At 46.8% G+C, this 18,240-nt stretch overlaps 2 protein-coding genes across 2 annotated transcripts; both read right to left on the reverse strand.

Annotated features, from left to right (window-relative positions):
* Positions 1-5: 5 nt before the first annotated feature.
* Positions 6-1,545, reverse strand: Tmem223 (transmembrane protein 223). Its single transcript, XM_057777812.1, has 2 exons — positions 1,128-1,545; positions 6-506 (listed from the first exon to the last, which is right to left on the reverse strand). The coding sequence occupies exons 1-2, from the start codon at positions 1,429-1,431 to the stop codon at positions 214-216; spliced, it is 597 nt and encodes a 198-aa protein (XP_057633795.1). The 5' UTR covers positions 1,432-1,545; the 3' UTR covers positions 6-213.
* Position 1,546: 1 nt separating this feature from the next.
* Nxf1 (nuclear RNA export factor 1) lies at positions 1,547-17,307 on the reverse strand. The gene is made up of 21 exons (XM_057777807.1): positions 17,118-17,307; positions 11,622-11,802; positions 11,290-11,443; positions 9,053-9,136; positions 8,868-8,972; positions 8,658-8,738; positions 8,506-8,575; positions 8,310-8,398; positions 8,108-8,215; positions 7,660-7,769; positions 5,843-5,879; positions 5,373-5,441; positions 5,058-5,113; positions 4,842-4,940; positions 4,690-4,748; positions 4,476-4,591; positions 4,306-4,348; positions 3,719-3,791; positions 3,221-3,409; positions 2,115-2,175; positions 1,547-1,868 (listed from the first exon to the last, which is right to left on the reverse strand). The coding sequence occupies exons 1-21, from the start codon at positions 17,143-17,145 to the stop codon at positions 1,830-1,832; spliced, it is 1,851 nt and encodes a 616-aa protein (XP_057633790.1). The 5' UTR covers positions 17,146-17,307; the 3' UTR covers positions 1,547-1,829.
* Positions 17,308-18,240: the final 933 nt, after the last annotated feature.

Below are 18,240 nucleotides of genomic sequence, written 5' to 3' on the forward strand. Positions count from 1 at the left end.
CCAAAATAATATATATTACTTTTCTTCATCATGGTATAGAGTTCTTGATGTGAAAGAAAATAGATGGGAGAGAAGACAGAATGATGGCTTATCGGGCCCTTTAGAAGGCAGATTTATTGGTTGGTAGTGAATCCTGGGTGCCTTTTCATTGCCGTGGGTTGGTTGTCTCATCTCGAGGGTTTGCACCCTCATCTGAGAAGGGTAAGCCACTTTTCACAGGCTCCGGTAGGCACCCACAGTGTTGTCAAAGAGTTGAGTGTTGGGAAAGTGTCCAGTTTTGTCTAAAAGGAAGTAGAAGCGTCGGCCTTTAATTTTCAGAGGCAGCATGGCAGGAACTTCACCTCTATGGGCCATGCAGGAAACCTGGTTCAAGGGAACTGTGAAACGGGTCCCCAAGCCAAAGGGGGCATAAGTGGTGAGTGTCACCTGCTGCCCTCCTGCAAGGAGCATGACTGAACGCACAGATCGGAGAGAGTAGAGAAGACCAGCACCCAGGACCAAGGTTCCTGCAGGGGAAGCAAAGTGGGGTAAAGGATTATACAGACCCCTGTTAGAGCAACACATTGCTGTAATGGCTCTAACAGAATTTTGTGTTTCTAACTCTAAACCCATCACAAACCTAAGCAGTAGTAGTGCACAACTTTAATCTGAGCACTCAGAAGGCAGAGGCAGGAGGATATGAGTTCGAGGCCAGCCTGTTCTACAGCATGAGTTCCAGGACACCCAGAGTTATACAGGAAAACTTCCTGCCTCCACTGTCAAAATGCTAATATTACACCTGGGTGCCACCATGTACAGTTTACGCTGTGCTGGGGATTGAATCCAAGGCCTTAGGCGAGCACTCTACAAATTGAGCCATACTGACGTTCTTATAGATGGCCAGCTCTGTCGTTAAAGGGAGAAAGTGAGCCAGTGGCTTCAGTTGCCTGCTCACGGCCGGAGGGAAGGACAGACCTTGGCTTATGGTGTGTGGGGCGGAGGTGGGGAGTTGGAGAGCAAAGCATTCACGGACTTTCATCGCAACTATACTGGATATCCCGCTCACATTTCCGCTCATCCAGGATTGGGAACCCTTCACTGAGTTTTGTGCTCACAGCCCCACGGCAACCTGAAGCCCATGCCCTTACCCATCGTGCCGCAACCAACAGCTAGCCCGTAGCGCCAGAGTGCGGAGCGCAGGTCGGCGTTGCCCTGGTTGGGGGCCTCCGCAGGACCTCGGATAAGAGGTCGGGACAAGGCTGCAACAGCCAGAGAGGTCCAGAAGATGCCCTGGCCGGCGCAGAATAGTCCAAGGGTGGCAAAGAAGCGACCCCGTTCATTTTGGAAGAGCAGCACATCTCGTGGGACCTCATTTTGCAAAGGCCGGTACACAGGCTGGGACCGCAGCAAGGAAAACAGACGGCGGACACCCCGCCACCAAGGTGCCGCCATAGCGCGGCACTTCCGTCCCCGGGGCGGGACTTCCTGTTACGACACATTCTCCCACCCCTTCCTGCAGCGAGGGAAAACAAGCCAGTAATAGGACACAAACTACAATATCACTCTTTATCTTAAAAAGTAAAGGGAATCTGGGGTTAAGTACACAGAGCACCTAAGTCCTTCGGGTAGTTTAGTGTCAGCTCTACAAAGTAAGCTTTGGCTTCCTGGCACCATGAGGCTCAATCTTCCGGAAGTCTTCTGTAAGTCTTCCAGAAGGTAGGTGAGGAGGATAAGGCAGCCCTCCCTCCTCAGTCACAGTTACAGGCTGGCCTCGGTGCTGCACAGGAGACGGCAGATGACAGCCAGACAATATTATCCAAGGGCTATTTACAAGGGGGCTTTTCCTGTGATCATTTCATAAACGCTACTTCTGGAATCTCTCCCTTGGCCTGCAGAAAGAGAACAGGTAAGTAGAGCCAGATGATTCCTTTCTCACCAGCTCATTTGACACTCCCCACCCCACACCCTGCTGTCCTGGAACTCTATATAGACCAGGCTGGCCTCAGTTTCAATCTGGCTACCTCTACCTCACAAGTGCTGGGACTAATGACAAGCCCACCACACCCAGCCTTCATTTGACCCTTTTGGAAAGCTCAGAGATCCCTGGTTCTAGCCACAAAATTCCCATACCCTACCTTGAGATGAGTGAAGGCCTGAGCAGATCTGGTGTAGTCCCAGTTATTGTCTTGAAGGCACCTGAAGTGAGATTAGAATAGGAAGCCACGTGAGAATCTGACTACTAAAGGGGAAAAAAGTCACTCTATAATCCATGCCATGAAGAACTTCACCCAAGTTTTTCACTAAGTTTATACATTGTTGCACCACTTATACAAATGAAACATTAAAATGTCTAACAAAAATGACCAAAATTTTACACTGGAATGGAAGGATTTACATAATTTAAAAACTAAATTACAGGATGGCAAGATGGTGCAGGCCTTTAATCCCACCATTCAGGAGGCAGGAGTAGGTGGGAATCACTGAGTTGGAGGCAATCCTGAGCTACACAATGACTCTCAGGCAGCCAAAGCACATAGCAAGACCCTGTCTCAAAACAAAACTGTTGCAGAACCATATATAAGAGGACTCTTGCTCCAGGTATGCACCTATAGTCCCAGCTCCCTTGAAATGATGAGGCTTACTGCAGTCCAGGGCTTGGTAAGAGTACAAGAACAGCTCTGGTAACTTAATGAGACCTTGTCTCAAACTGAATGACAAGTAAAAAAAAGAGGACTGGGTAGCAATAGCTCATGCTTTTAGCCACACCATTCTGGAGGAAGACGCAGGCAGGTATCTATGAGTTCAAGGCCAGACAAGTACATAGTGTAACCCTGTCTCAACAAAAAAGGTGGCCAGGGTGGTAGCTTGGTGGTAGAGTGCCTAGCATATATGAAGTCTGAAGTCTAGGTTTAATCTCTAATTGTACTGTGGGGAGAAGGGAGTAACATGTAAGCGAAAAGGCAACAATTCATTCTTAATTTGTGCTTGGGAATTGTTTTTTTCCCCCCAGACAGGGTTTCTCTGTGGCTTTGGAGCCTGTCCTGGAACTAGCTCTTGTAGACCAGGATAGCCTCAAACTCACAGAGATCCGCCTGCCTCTGGCTCCCAAAAGTGCTGGGGTTAAAGGTGTGCGCCACCACTGCCCGACTGCTTTGGAATTTTATAAATAATTTATGCAGAAGTCTTGGTGGAAATCTTTTTTGGCTGTTTCCTCTTGGTCCTATCCATGCTCGGAACTCACTTCTGGGACCACTCGAGGTTCATGCCAGACTGGGTAGAGAATGCTTGCAACATTTCCTGTTGTTCTGGGGACAGCGTGGGTACTGGACTGGACGAAGGTGTGGGTGCAGGTGCAGGCATGGCGAAGGCTCTTTGGATTTCTTCAGGGCTGGCATTCCGCACAAATAATTCATCATTTATAATACATAACCTTGGGGACAAAGAACATCTTAAATAAATAAGACAAATAACCTCTCCCTTCTACATTGTCTCTGTTCTCAGATCTGGCTAATCCACGTGGTGCCCATCTAATGTTACCTTTCGTCATTTGACTACAGACTAGGTATTTAGGAGGATTATCTCCCAAACACGTTAGAATTATTATAGTTGTTACTCAAGCTTCATGAACTTCATATTTATTGCTTTCTACAATTCTGCTAACTCCCTGAGGAATAATTCTTCCCACTTATCACACTGCTGGTCTGAGACTGATGCCCAATGTGATAAGCTGAGCACTTACCCTGAATTGCTGGCAGGAACAGCAATGAATGTTCTCGTGAAAGCACGTAGAGAGTCTCGAGACTTCCCATCCACTGCAACGAGAACAGCAGCAATGGCTCCTTAGAGTCGCTCAAGCTTGATGTGTACAAAAGGTTCTCACATCATGGTCAGGTAAGAATGGTTATTAGGACACAGAAGAACAGAGGTGGAATGAAGGGACAGGAACAGGAAGTAAGTGAAACAACTTCGAAAGTCTTTACCCTGTGGCTTGGCAAAGGTATCTGAAATCATTTCAGTTCCTAAAGCACCACTGCGCAAGAGTATTATGAACCTCGTTTGACAAAACAGAAGAAAAGAATGGTTCTGAGGTACTGTAACTTTGCTAGACCCACAGAATAAACACAGGAATGGAAATGGAGACCTGTCTGACTCTTCCATCTAATTGTTCTGGTCCCTAGGTTTTTGTCACACTGCATCTAAGACAGGTAGGAGATAAGATCAAACCAAGATGCTCTGGGTAAAATAGGAAAGTCAGAGAAGAAAAGGGATAAGAAGGTAGCTGGGAAACTAAGGATCAGAGACAGGTTCAGGACTCAAGATTTTTACCTTCCTTGAAGACTCCATTGACAGAGAAACACAGCAATGTGCTCTGAAAGAGAAAAAAGCACCTGAAGCAAGGAAGGTTCCCAACCAGAGCTTGGGCCTCCTCACCCAAGAAGTGCTGAACCCATTCCCCACCCCAGTTCTGGGCTTCTGTCAGGAGAGTATGTGCTTACTGTTTGGGCACTTATGTCTACCACAAAGGAATTGATGTCATGTTGAGTTTTGGGTAACTCATTGAGGAAGGCAACAACGTTGAGACGTGTATGCTTTAACAGCCGGAACCGCAGGGCTGCAAGTAGAAGGAAGAGAAACCAAAGTTAGGGCACACCTGCCCTGGCCAGCTCTCTTGACTGTTTCTCATTTTGACTGCTCACACGATATACTTACTGGGATCTTTAAGCTTCTTCACATTTCTGCTGTCTTTGAAGTATTCAGATAAGTTGCTTCTGGAAAATAGGGGGGGAATATGGTGGTGGTCAGAAGAGTAGCCTACCTACCAAAAGACCCTGTGGTTCTAGGTTTTGACATGTGACACTCACCGTACAGAGTTCGGTGGAATGCTTAGTGAGCAACAGGCCCCATCATGGTAGGCATCTAGGAGACCCTGGCGGTCTCCTGAGTCATAAATTGCATAGTACCTGTAAGGAAAATGAAAGGAAGAGTCTTGAGTTGTGCCTAAAACCAAAGCAACACAGTAGTGAGCTATACACAGGCCAGTCACTATCCCCAGCCCTAAGGGCCCCTGGGATACTCACTGCTGCAAGAAGTGCAGGACCAAACTCTTTAAGTTTTCTGTTCCAAAATAGCTTCCCTGAAATCAAACAAGACATTAGGATGACAGGACCAGTATGCTTCCCACTCACGAGTTTATAATTCTTTTTTTTTTTTTTTGGGTTTTTCGAGACAGGGTTTCTCTGTGGTTTTGGAGCCTGTCCTGGAACTAGCTCTGTAGACCAGGCTGGTCTCGAACTCACAGAGATCCGCCTGCCTCTGCCTCCCAAGTGCTGGGATTAAAGGCGTGCGCCAACACCGCCCGGCTACGAGTTTATAATTCTATCCCCAACTCTGACCTTGCAGGGTGGTAGCATTGTGGGGGCTTCAACATCAAAGGCAATTGGAGGGGGTAACTCGTGGCCATCCTGTGGAAACAGTGAATGTAACATGTGAAGCAGAAGACTTAATTTGTTAGCACACAAAAGAGCTAAGAGCAGAGTCAGAAGTCAATGATAAACCGGCATAAAGAGTGTGCAGGAATCTGGTGTGAACTTTTCTAGGATGATGGCTACCACTGTTAGCATATTCTCAAAAGGGATCTACTCATTCACACTGGGAGACACAAAACAGAGGTAAGATCTCAGTTGTGCTTGTTAGAAGAGAACAAATTGTTTTTTCTGTAACTTCGGAGCCTCTCCTGGAACTAGCACTTGTAGATCAGGCTAGCCTTGAATTCACAGAGATCTGCCTACCTCTGACTCCCAGGTATTGGGATTAAAGGCATGCACCATCACCATCAGGCCTGAGAATGAACTGTTAAACTTACCAGGCGTAATAACTTGGGAAATCGTTCGCGAATGGCGCTGTCAAGAACGGGACAGAAGTAAGTGACGCTTCAGAGCCATCATGCCTCCTGGGCTGCTCTAGGAGCAAATACACCAAAAACCCGAGGAACAGCCCATCCCATCCTCATCGCCCACTCCTTCCCAATATGCACTTGGAGATAAGAACCCCAATTCCCTTCCTCACAAGGGGTATCCCTCTGGATTGCCTTGAAGGCTGGCTGTCTCTTGTCAATACCTGATCCCGAGTGCCACAGGAAGAACACTCAGCCCAAGCTTTAAGCCTAGGGCTCCTTCCCCACCTTGCCCCCCTTACCTTCCACCTACTCACCTGTGCAGCCCCGGGAGGAGGGAATAGGGTGGGAGCCCAGGGGCTCCGCTGCCTCAACAGGTATCCACCAGTTCTGCCAGGTCTGGCCTTGGCCAAGACCAGAACACACCACAAGTATGGCACAGGATGTTGGGGCAGGGAGATGAGCAAGACAGGGCTCAAGAGAAAAGAAGGCAAGAGAAGAGAACAAAGGAAAGGAAAAGAGAAAAAGAAAAAGTAGGCAGGGCAGGGCAAGGGCAGGAAGATATGGGGAGATAAGGAGAGGAAGCAAAGCAGAGACAGAACTGAAGGCAAAGGCACTTAGAAAAGAAAGGGAAAGGGAGAAAGAAAGACCTTCTGATACAGCCCTCTCCTTCAGCTGCCCCTTTCCCGTGGTTCCAAGGTAGAAATGAAGAACAAACCCTACTATAGTGGCTTGTACTCGCTTGCTGTTGGCCAGGTCTCTGTCTGCTCCCTGGGTCCAGGTCTGAGCTAGGCGTGGGAAGTAAAGCAGCCATGGGGCCAGAAGACCTCCCTCAGAAGACATGAGGGTTTAGGCTCCTGCCGAGTTGGGGGGGTGAGGGTCTATGCCCCACCTCAGTTGGCCCCCAAGTTCTCTCCTGATGGCCCCTCTGCGACTGTGCCTGTCTTAGGTTGTTCCTTCCCTGAGGAATCTTACCCGTCTCTGGCTAACCAGCCCTCCTCCGGGGCCAAACAGGCTGATGTGAGGTATGCAAGTGAGGGAGGGGCAATGCCCCTGACAGGGTCATTTCTTTGTCTCCTTGGTAGCAGATGCCCCTGTGGCCTCCACGCCCAGCACCTGCCTTGGGATCCCCACGCCTCCTGGTGGGGCCCCGGCTTAGGTCACATCTTAGGGAGCCCAGGTTTCTTCTCCAGAAGGGCCCAGCTCACAGCACTGGGCAAGAGACACCAATAGCATGGTAGCAGCCTCCAAGAGGCATCAACCTCAGCATGAACAGGAAAGACCAGGCCACAGCCTTGAATAAGTCAATCATGGAAAGAGTCCCTCTTGGCATAATGGCAAGAGGGAACATCAAAGGACAAACAAGGAAAGGTCTACCTCAGTAGGTAGTCCCAGTTAGTGAGGACTTTCTCACCCTGAGTATACTAGGCTTTTGGGTGAAGACAATCATATGGGTGGGACATATATATGACACCTCCACATCAGAACAGAAAAGGAGGTGTCCTTCCTGGAACAACAGATAGGGAGAATCTAGAGAAGGCTGTGTTCAAGAAGGAAGAAAAAAGGTCAGAGAACAGTAGGTAGGCAAGAAGGAAAGAAAGGAGATCTGGGACAAAGGTGAGAGACACAGAGAGGCAGAAAGGAGTACGTGATCCTCCTCCCAAAGGACAGGTGGTTCCAGCTCAGGGCTGCATGTTCTCCTGTAGACGGGCACTGGTCAGGGTGCATTAGCTCAGCCTCCAAGGGGGTGAAGGTCCCCAGGAGGGGAGACAGAGGCTACAACTGACCTGATATAGGTAGACTGGTCTCGGAAGTTATCACACATGGGGTTTCTGTCAAGCCACAGCTCTTCCAACTTCAGCCCTTTTATTTTGTCTAATTCCCGCTCAGACTTCAACTATGAAGGATAAGAGGAGGCAAAAGGGAAAAAAGAGACCCTAGTAAGGATAGCAGTTGGATCTCCACACTCCCATCCTACCTAAGTTGTCTTTCTTGCCTCCCACCATGGTCAGCCAAACTCTTCTCACCCTCCACCATTGTAGCAATGAAGCCAGAGTCAGTGTGATGGCTCAGTGGGCACAAGTTCTTGCTGCACAAGCCTCACAACCCAAGTTCCAACCCAAGAACCCACAGTGGAAGAAGAGAACCAACTCCCAAAAGCTGTTCTCCGACTTCCACTCACTTATAATAACTAAATATTAAAAATAAAAGCAACACGATGTTTTTGATCCTCACTTGGTTTCCAGAGAGATTTAAGGTCTTTAGATTTGGCGCTTTCTGTACAATACTGGACATATCATCCAGCTTGTATAGTTTGTTGTTGCTCAAGTTCAAAGACAATAGCTGTGAACAGAACAAAGTTTACAAGTATTACCACACACAGAGCAAGGGCAACTCTGGTCCCTCACCCTACCCTATTTATCCCACTTTGCTTTACCTCAGGAATGTTCTCTTCAATGATCCGCAGGGTGACCATCATACAGTTTCTGCGGTTTAGGACAGCATCAACATTGTTGGCAACCAAATCTTCAGTAAACACAAAGAAAAGTCTGAGAGGGCTTGCCAACCTCAGTGTTATAAAGACCGATTGCTCCCCCTCTCCATCTAGTCAGGACCACTACTGTCAGCCATACCTGGGTCTAAGCGGAGGCCCTTGAGGTCAAGTGCTTGCTGGGAGCCATCATATCGTTTGCTCATGACCAGCTAGGGGAAAGAAAATAGAGAAAGGGTTTAGTGCTCACCGAGGGAGATTTAAGGACTGCTGTACCACTTACGCTGGACTCACTTTGAGCTGCTCTATTTGTTCAGGCTTCAGTTCAAGCTGTACAGTGCGGGGTGGAGCAGAGGCGTTGATGATGATGGATATCTGAAGAGAACACAGACAGGCAAGAATATACGTGAAATAAGTCTATCCCCAGAATTAATACTTAGTCCTTTTTAACTCAGTACATCAGCATCAACCTATCCCACACCCTTGGCCCTTTATCTAACATACCTTTCTGTTTTCTCGATCGTGAATCTTACAGTTGACAGCCTTTAATGCAGAAGCAGTACTGGCATCTTCCACAAAAAACTGGGCCCGTGTGTGTTCATAGTGAAACTAGAAGAAGGAAAAACAAGAACATTAGATTTGGAGTCCACAGGCTTTTGGCCAGCCTCCCAAGCCTGACCTCATCTTACCTCAACAGGGTTGAAAGGGACACTGCACTTGCTCTGAATCATGCTTAGGAGCCATGCTTTGTCATACTTTTTGCCATAAGGAATCTGGAAGTGAGAGAGAAGGACAGTACATTTCAGTTCTCCTTCTGTATTTTCTGCCAAGACTGAAAAGATTTTTACCATAAGGAATCTGGAAGTGAGAGAGAAGGACAGTACATTTCAGTTCTCCTTCTGTATTTTCTGCCAAGACTGAAAAGATTTCTAGAGCTCTAGAGTGGAGCTTAAAGATAGAAGACATACTTAACATGGCATGCATGAGGCTCAGTGATAGAAGGCATGACACATGCTTATATGCAGGAGGCTGATAGAGCCAGCCTCCTGCTCCTAAAGAAAGGATCAGATGTACTAGGCGTGTTATCATACGCCTTCAATCCCAGCACTAAAAAGGCAGAGGCAGGTGGATCTGTGTGTTCCAGGCCAGTCTGGTCTACAAAGTGACTTCCAGGACAGCCAGGACTGTTACAGAGAAACCCTGTCTTGAAAATTCTGGGGAAAAAAAAAAAGTAAAAAAGAAAGAACCAGATATAGGTTTCCATTTGAGATACAAAAAGTTCCTTAAAGCCGGGCAGTGGTGGCGCACGCCTTTAATCCCAGCACTCGGGAGGCGGATCTCTGTGAGTTCGAGACCAGCCTGGTCTACAAGAGCTAGTTCCAGGACAGGCTCCAAAACCACAGAGAAACCCTGTCTCAAAAAACAAAACAAAACAAAACAACAAAAAAAAGTTCCTTAAAAATCTTTTCCATAGGGCTGGAGAGATGGCTCAGTGGTTAAGAGTATTGCCTGCTCTTCCAAAGGTCCTGAGTTCAATTCCCAGCAACCACATGGTGGCTCACAACCATCTGTAATGAGGTCTGGTGCCCTCTTCTGGCCTCTAGGCATACATGCAGACAGAATATTATATACATAATAAAAAAAAAAACTTTAAAAAAAATCTTTTCCGGGGGCTGGTGAGATGGCTCAGAGGTTAAGAGCATTGCCTGCTCTTCCAAAGGTCCTGAGTTCAATTCCCAGCAACCACATGGTGGCTCACAACCATCTGTAATGGGGTCTGGTGCCCTCTTCTGGCCTGCAGGTATATACACAGACAGAATATTGTATACATAATAAATAAATAAATAAATAAATAAATAAATAAATAAATAAATAAAATCTTTTCCATATACTTATTATTTTTGGCAAGACGCCTCAGACCACATGGCCACACATCAAATGTATTAATTCTAAATCCTAAGTTTTGTGCCTTAACTGCCCCACAGAAACTCCACAGCCACATAAGCCACTCTTAGCTTAAGTGTTTCTCTACCTCCTGACCCTCCTGAGAACACTCAGCAGAGTCCCCTTCCACTTGTCATTGTGCCTATCCTCAACTCCCTTTTAGCCATGTTCTTTTTTTAAAAGACAAAGTATGCAGGCAAGTTTTTTTTAAAGATTCATTCATTCATTCATTCATTCATTCATTCATTCATTCATTCATTATGTGAGCAATGTTCTGCCTGCATTCCAGAAGAGGACATCGGATCTCATTACAGATGGTTGTGAGCCACAATGTGGTTGCTGGGAATTGAACTCAGGTCCTCTAAGAAGAGCAGCCAGTGCTCTTAACCTCTGAGCCATCTCTCCAGCCCTGTCCCTGTTCTTTTTTTTGTTAAAGATTTATTTATTTATTATGTATACAACATTCTGACTTCATGTATGCCTGACACCAGAAGAGGGTGACAGATCTAATTACATACAGATGGTTGTGAGCCACCATGTGGTTGCTGGGAATTGAACTCAGGACCTCTGGAAGAGTAGTCAGTGCTCTTATCCTCTGAGCCATCTCTCCAGCCCCCCCATCCCTGTTCCTTTTTTTTTTTTTTTTGTTTTTGGTTTTTGGTTTTTCGAGACAGGGTTTCTCTGTAGCTTTGGAGCCTGTCCTGGAGCTCCCTTTGTAGACCAGGCTGGCCTCGAACTCACAGAGATCCTCCTGCCTCTGCCTCCCAAGTGCTGGGATTAAAGGCGTTCGCCACCACCGCCCGTCCCTGTTCTTAAATGTTCTTAAGAAACTCATTCCAAGAGGAAATGGTGGATAAATGTGATACTTGACTGTTGAGTAAACACTGGACTACATGGATTTGAGGAGCTGGGGGTGCGTGTCAAACACCTTTACAGAGTCCAGTCCCATTCCTCAAATCATCTACTCTCCCAAAGTACTCACAGTAATCTTGAACCAGTTCTTGGTGGTCCCATCTTGGCTGGTCCCAGCCCCTCCTCTCTCTGGATGAGCTTTGTCTCTCCTTACAGTAACATGAATTCGATCTCGCTCATGCCAAGTATCCCCCTGACGGTTAGGCCGATTGGGATAGGGGTTGCTGTTGGGAAGCAGAATTAAATTTCCATAAACACTAGGAAAGATGAACTTGACCTACTAACGAAAGACTACAGCTACTAAATTGGTTTGGTCAAGTATCACTTTACAAAGTGAGACAAGAAAGAATAGGACTATGTTTCGGTGGGCCACTATTTAAAGCAGAACAATTAGTCTCTTACTATCTTACGCGGGGGCCATCTTGGGGATCATTCATTGCCACATCTCCATCATCTTCCTCAAACCGGGAGGATCGTATACCAGAACCACCTCTTCCAGACCGACGATTCCCCTCACACTTCCATCGGAAAGGGCCCCGGCCTTTCTTTCTTCTTTGAGGGAAACTAACACGGTCATCATGCTCTGGAATCGGAAACAGATACAGAAATTGGTAATACATCAGTGGTCTGCAGCCACTGTCTGTACTCCTGAGAAAGACATACTGACTACAAAGACTACCTCCATACCTATGCCCTAGACAGAGTAAAAAGCTTTCTGTAGGACGTCAACATCAAGAACAAGTTATTGGAAAACTGCAGGGTTATTGAAAAATAAAAGGGGGGCTGGAGAGATGGCTCAGAGGTTAAGAGCATTGCCTGCTCTTCCGAAGGTCCTGAGTTCAATTCCCAGCAACCACATGGTGGCTCACAACCATCTGTAAAGAGGTCCGGCGCCCTCTTCTGGCCTTCAGGCATACACACAGACAGAATATTGTATACATAATAAATAAATAAATATTTAAAAAAAAAAAAAGAAAAATAAAAGGGTCAGGAATGTGCCTCAAGGGGCTGGAAAGATGACTCATCCTTTGTTTTGCCCACCCCCCTTTTTAAGATTTATTATGTATACAGTGTTCTGCCTGCATGTATGCCTGCAGGACAGAAGAGGGCACCAGATCTCATTACGGATGGTTGTGAGCCACCATGTGGTTGCTGGGAATTGAACACAGGACCTCTGGAAGAGCAGTCAGTACTCTTAACCTCTGAGCCAGCTCTCCAGCCCCTGGTTTAGTTTCTTGATACAGGGCTTCTCTACGTAGCCCTGGCTTTCCTTGAACTCAGAGATCAACCTCCCTCTGCTTCCCTGAGTGCACCCCCACCACCTGGAAAGATGACTTTTTTAAAAAAAATTATTCTTTTCTCATACAGTACATACCAACCATAGCTTTCCCTCCCTCCACTCTTCCCAGTTTCCTTCTCCCCAGTTCCTATATCTATATCAGAAATGAGCAGGTCTTCCAGTGATGTTAAACAAACAGCATAACAAGATACAGTAAGACAAGATAAAACCCTCATATTAAGACTTGACAAGTACCGGGCAGTGGTAGCGCACTCCTTTAAATCCCAGCACTTGGGAGACAAGAGGCAGGTGGATCTCTGGGAGTTCAAGGCCAACCTGGTCTACAAGAGGTAGTTCCAGGACAGGCTCCAAAGCTACAGAGAAACCCTGTCTTGAAAAGCAAAACAAAACAAACAAACAAACAAACACAAAGACTTGACAAGGCAACCCAGGAGGAGGAAAAGGGTCCTAAGAGCAGACGAGAGAGTCAGAGATACCCATCTCCCACTGTTAGGGGTCTCACAAATACTCCAACCTAAACAACCACAACATGCACGTAGAGGACCTAGCGCAGACCCATGCAGGCTTCATGATCACTGCTTCAGTCTCCATGAGTCCCTGTAAGCCCTGCTTAGTTGATTCTATGGGCCATGTTCTGGTGGTATCCTCAACTCCTCTGCCTCCTACAATCCTTCCTCCCCTTGTCTATGGGGTTCCTTGAGCTCTGCCTAATGTTTGGGTGTGGGTCCTACACCTGCTCCCACTAGCTGCTGGAGGAGTAGTCTCCGATGACTACTGGGCTAGGCACCACATTTAAGAGCACTGGCCACTCTTCTAGAGGACCAGCTTTGATTCCCAGCACCTACACTGCCATGCTCAACTGTCCATAATGTCATTCCAGAGGCTGCCATGGGCACCCCACGCCAGGCCCTCACGTGGTATACAGATATACAAGCAGGCAAAACACTCATATGGATTTAAAAAAAAGTCAAAAAGGAAAAAAAATGTAGCTCAGTAGTAGAGTGCTTGTCTAGCACACTCAAGGACCTGGGTTTAATCCCTAGCATCACTTCAAAACAGACAAACAACAACAACAAAAGGAGAATTTTCCATTTGGGTATGGTAGACCATGTTTATTATACCAACAGTTGGGAGGTAGAGGCAGGAAATCAGGAATTCAAGATCATTTGCCCCTACATACCAAATTTAAGCCCAACCTAGGCTACATGAGATCCTGTCTTAAAACAAAGTTTAAAAAGGCATGGTGGGTGTGGGAATTCTCTCTAAAAGTTCATATGAACAACCTTCGAAATCAGTGGGTTAAGAGGCTGAAGAGATGGCTCAATAATTAGAGTACCTGCTGTTCTTTTAGAGGAACCAAAATTGGTTCCTAGTACCCACATAGCTTCTCACAACTGTGCTCTGCAACGTGGATACTGGGTATCAAAGCTGGTCCTCTGGAAGAGTAGCTCTAAAGTCATCTCTCCAGCCCAAGGTACATTCTTGACTCTTATTATTGACATTCAATATTCAGTATCCCTACAGTTTTTCAATAACTTGGTCCTGATGTTGATGTCCTATAAAACGTTCTTTCCTCTGGCCAGGGCACAGGTGTCTGTATGGAGGTAGCCTTTGTAATTAGTTCCAGGAAATCCAGTACCCTTTTCTGGGCTCTGCACGCACTAGACACACACATGCAAGCAAAATATCCAGATACAGAAAAATAAAATAAAAAAATCCTTAAAATAATAACAAAAGGTGAATATATCACAATTATGTATATGTATAAAATTGTCAAAAAAAAAAAAAGAAAAAAGTTAAGCAGAAACAAGTTCCTTTATGCAAACAAAAACAAAAAACATGGAAATGTAACCTGACACCTGGAAATGTAGCATGATTAATAAAAATCAGAGAAAAAAATTGGGGTTCAACCTGAAGGTCAGAAAAGCAAAATACCCAGCCAGTGGCTTTTACCTTTACCTCAGTCTGAAATTGTGATCTTGCCTCCAGAAATCTCAAAATGAGACTGTGTCTGAGAGCTGTCTCCTTTTGTCTTATATTCCACTCTGGTGCTGGGATTAAAGGTGAGCACCACTACCAACTGGTTTCTATGGCAAACTAGTGTGACTACTGAGATTAAAGGTGTGTGTCACCACTGCCTGGTCTGTAAGGTTGACCAGTGTGGCTGCTTTATTCTCTGAACTTCAGGCAAGCTTTATTTATTAAAATAAAAGTCAAATAAAATATCAATACATGGAAACCTTTTGAAATTTTTGATCTTTTGCCATACATACAAATGCAAAAAACAACAACAAAAAAATGTACAAATATGACCTATTTAAAACCCCCTAATAATAATCACTACCTCCTTGCTCTTAAACTGTTACTCTAAATTTGGAAAATGCTAGTTTCTTTGAGCAGAAATGCCCTGCACCTCAAGGGACTTATAGTTTTGGGGTCTGGTGATATTTCCATATCAGGGTCCTGGAATGTTCTCTAATACAAACCGTGTTTGAAGCAGGAGGATTTCAAGTTCCATATCAGTTAAGCTCCTGCTTTAAGAAGGAAAATAAGCTGAACATAGGAACATACAACTTTAATTCCCAAGTTACAGAGGCAGGCAGATCTCTTGAGTTTTCAAGGCCAGCCTGGTCTACACATGAGTTCCAGAACAACAGTCAGAGCTACACACTGAAACTTTGTCTCAAAATTTAAAAAAAGAAAGAAAGGGGCCGGGGAAGGTAAGTAAATAAAACCAAGTGTAGTAGTACACTGTTTTTAATGCAAGATGATCAGAGAGGCTCAAGTTCATTCTCTCATATGTAGAGTTCAAGGCCAGACTGGGACTGAGACCCTGTCTGTCTGTCTCTCTGTCTACATATATGTATTTATGTGTATATATATTTAGACACATACACAAAAGGAGGGCTAAGGGTACAGCTCAGTACATAAAGTGCTTTACCTATCCTTCACACACACAAAAAGATCACCAGACTGAGACTGAGGCAGGAGAATTTGAAACTTCAAGTCAGTCTGGGCAGCTTAAAAAAGATAACATCAAAAAAGGATGGGATGGGACTATAGCTCTGTGGAAGGGGATTGCCAGGTGTGGAAGGGGATTGCCAGGTGTGGAAGGGGATTGCCAGGCACAACGCAAGGCCTTGTGTTCAACTCCTAGCACAAAATAAGTAAGTGTGTGAGGCAGGCATGGTGGGACATGGTTGCAATACCAAACTTGGGAAGTAGGCACAGAAAGACTATGAGGCCAGCCTGGGGTACTAAGGCTGACCCTATTAGGGAAAATTAGCCTTTCCCAGTAATGACTCCCTAAATGGTTATTCAATCCCAAATGGTTAGCCTTAAAAACAAGTACATGCAAGTAACGCAAACGGACTCAGCAGGTTGTATGAATTTGGGGGAGGGGCAAGACATGGAAGTGATTGGAGGGAGGAGATCATGTTAAAATACACACACACACACACACGTTTTTTGAGACAGGGTTTCTCTGTGTAGCTGTCCTGGAATTCAGTTTGTAGACCAGGCTGGCCTCGAACTTACAGAGATTTGGACAGTTGGTGGTGGCACTCACCTTTAATCCCAGCACTTGGGAGGCAAAGGCAGGAGGATCTCTCTGAGTTCGAGGTCAGCCTGGTCTACAAGAGGCAGTTCCAGGACAGGATCCAAAGCTACACTGAAACACTGTCTCGGGGAAAACAAAACAAAACAAAAAACCCTTAGAGATCTGCCTGCCTCTGCCTCCCAAGTGATGGAATCAAAGGCGTGGGCCACCACTATCCAGCATATAATTAGATTTTAATTAAAATAAAGGTTCACTGGGCTGAGGATTTTTCAGGCCCTGGATAAATCAGCACCACACAAACACAAAAAGGTTCATAACTTCCAGAGAAATCTACCTAATATCTAGCGTCCTGTAAACAAAGACCCTCAACCAAGTGATCCTAGCGAAAAGGAGTAAGATAAAGAAACAGTGCAACTAAGGTTCATTGAATAATCTCCACTTCGAGTCACTGTGTTCCTGGTCCTTGAGACAGAAAAGATCTCATTGACACACACCACACACTTGGGAAGACAGGTACACAACATAAAAGAGGTAGAAAACAAGACCTCAGCGCTTAACTCGCTGGGGTTAGCACAGCCAACTCGAGAGTCAAACCTCAGCTGTCATACTGTCCTCACCACCACGATGAATTAACAAGTCAGGGTAGTTGTTAGGGCTAGAAAACTGGTAAACACTAAGGAGCAAGCTGCAAAACCGCCTGACCGGAGCACCAGAGGAGCCAGCCCACGAACAAGGCACTACTGACTCACATTTAAAAGAAGAGTCGGGCCGCCAAACTGAATTGACAGGCATCAACCACCCTCGAAGTTCAAAGGAATCTTGTCACCCTACCCCTGAGCCACAGGTCCTCCAACGCCAGAATCTGGGCGAGTCTGGAGCCCCCGGGTCCCGCGGTGCCCCGTGCCCCCTGCCCGCGCGGCCACCAATGCCCATGAACGCAGAGCTCCTCGCGGCCTCCCGCCCCCGGGCTTGCGGCCTAGGCCGGGGCCGCCCACTCCGGCCCACCGCGCCGCCTCCCGGCCCGAGGCCCCACACTAACCGTTGTATGGCTTCCCTTCGTCCGCCATGGCACAGGCAGGTACAGAGGCGGACTCAGGCTCAGTACCTGACGCCACCAAACGCCCGGACGCCCTGGCGCTCAAGACAGACGCTCTCCTACGACCGGCGCCACCGCATTTATCCGGCGAAGCACGTCGCGCGCCGCCGACGTCCCCAGGATGTGGGCGGTGCCGCGGGGCGGGAACGCGCTCTGCGCGCCTGCGCAGAAGCAGGACGGCCTCGCGGGGGTGGGGCCAGGCCTTTCGAGGCCCGCCCACAGCCGGAGCTCCGGGTTCGTTGGCTTGCTGGCCGGCCCCGCCTTCCTGCTTCTCCACCGTGCCCGATGATCTGCGGGTCTCCCTAGAGCCGGGCTGGTGGCTATAGCCCTGAACTCAGAGCAGGGACGAGGGCCACACAGAAGAATGGAGACCTGGCCTCAGTGGGAATAACGGCTCACAGTCCCTGCCGGTGAGATCCCGGCAGCTTGTAAGTCGCAGCTGAACTCCTTGTCAGCCGCAGGCCTAAGCCCTCTCAGCTTTCCTCGACTCTTACGATGGATTATGACGAAATAGAAAATGGAATGTAAGCTCCACCGAAACAGGAACCTTAAGTAATGCACAGCTTTTCTTCCTGCAGCACTCCTAGCTCAGTATCTTGCCAAGCATAAAAACCCGTGTGAACTAAAATCTAGTTCCTTGTAGGTCCTTCACAAATTGCCCGATCAAAAAAGACAGAATCAGGCCGCGAATGATGGGTGCACAACTTTATCCTAATATTTGGGTCGCAGAGTTGAGGCCAGCCTGGTCTACATAGAACTTTCGAGAACAGCCAGAGCTATGTAAAGATCCTGCTTAAAAAAAAAAAAAAAAAAAAAAAAAAAAAAAAAAAAACAACTGGGTATGGTGGTGTAGGTCTTCAGTACTTGGGAGCTCAAGGCCAACATTATTCACATAGCGAATATAGGAACAGCCAGAGCTACATAGCAAGATCCTGTCTCAAAACAGGATATAGTGAGCTTTGGTCTACACTCGAGGACCTGTCATCATCCCTACTGGGTAGACCCCTCAGCTAGGTAGGCAGGGAAAGTCTCTTAACAGTGCTACAGTGATATCCCCCTACCCCCT

Source organism: Chionomys nivalis, chromosome 8 (genome assembly GCF_950005125.1).
Source record: "Chionomys nivalis chromosome 8, mChiNiv1.1, whole genome shotgun sequence".
Classification (NCBI taxonomy): Eukaryota; Metazoa; Chordata; class Mammalia; order Rodentia; family Cricetidae; genus Chionomys; species Chionomys nivalis.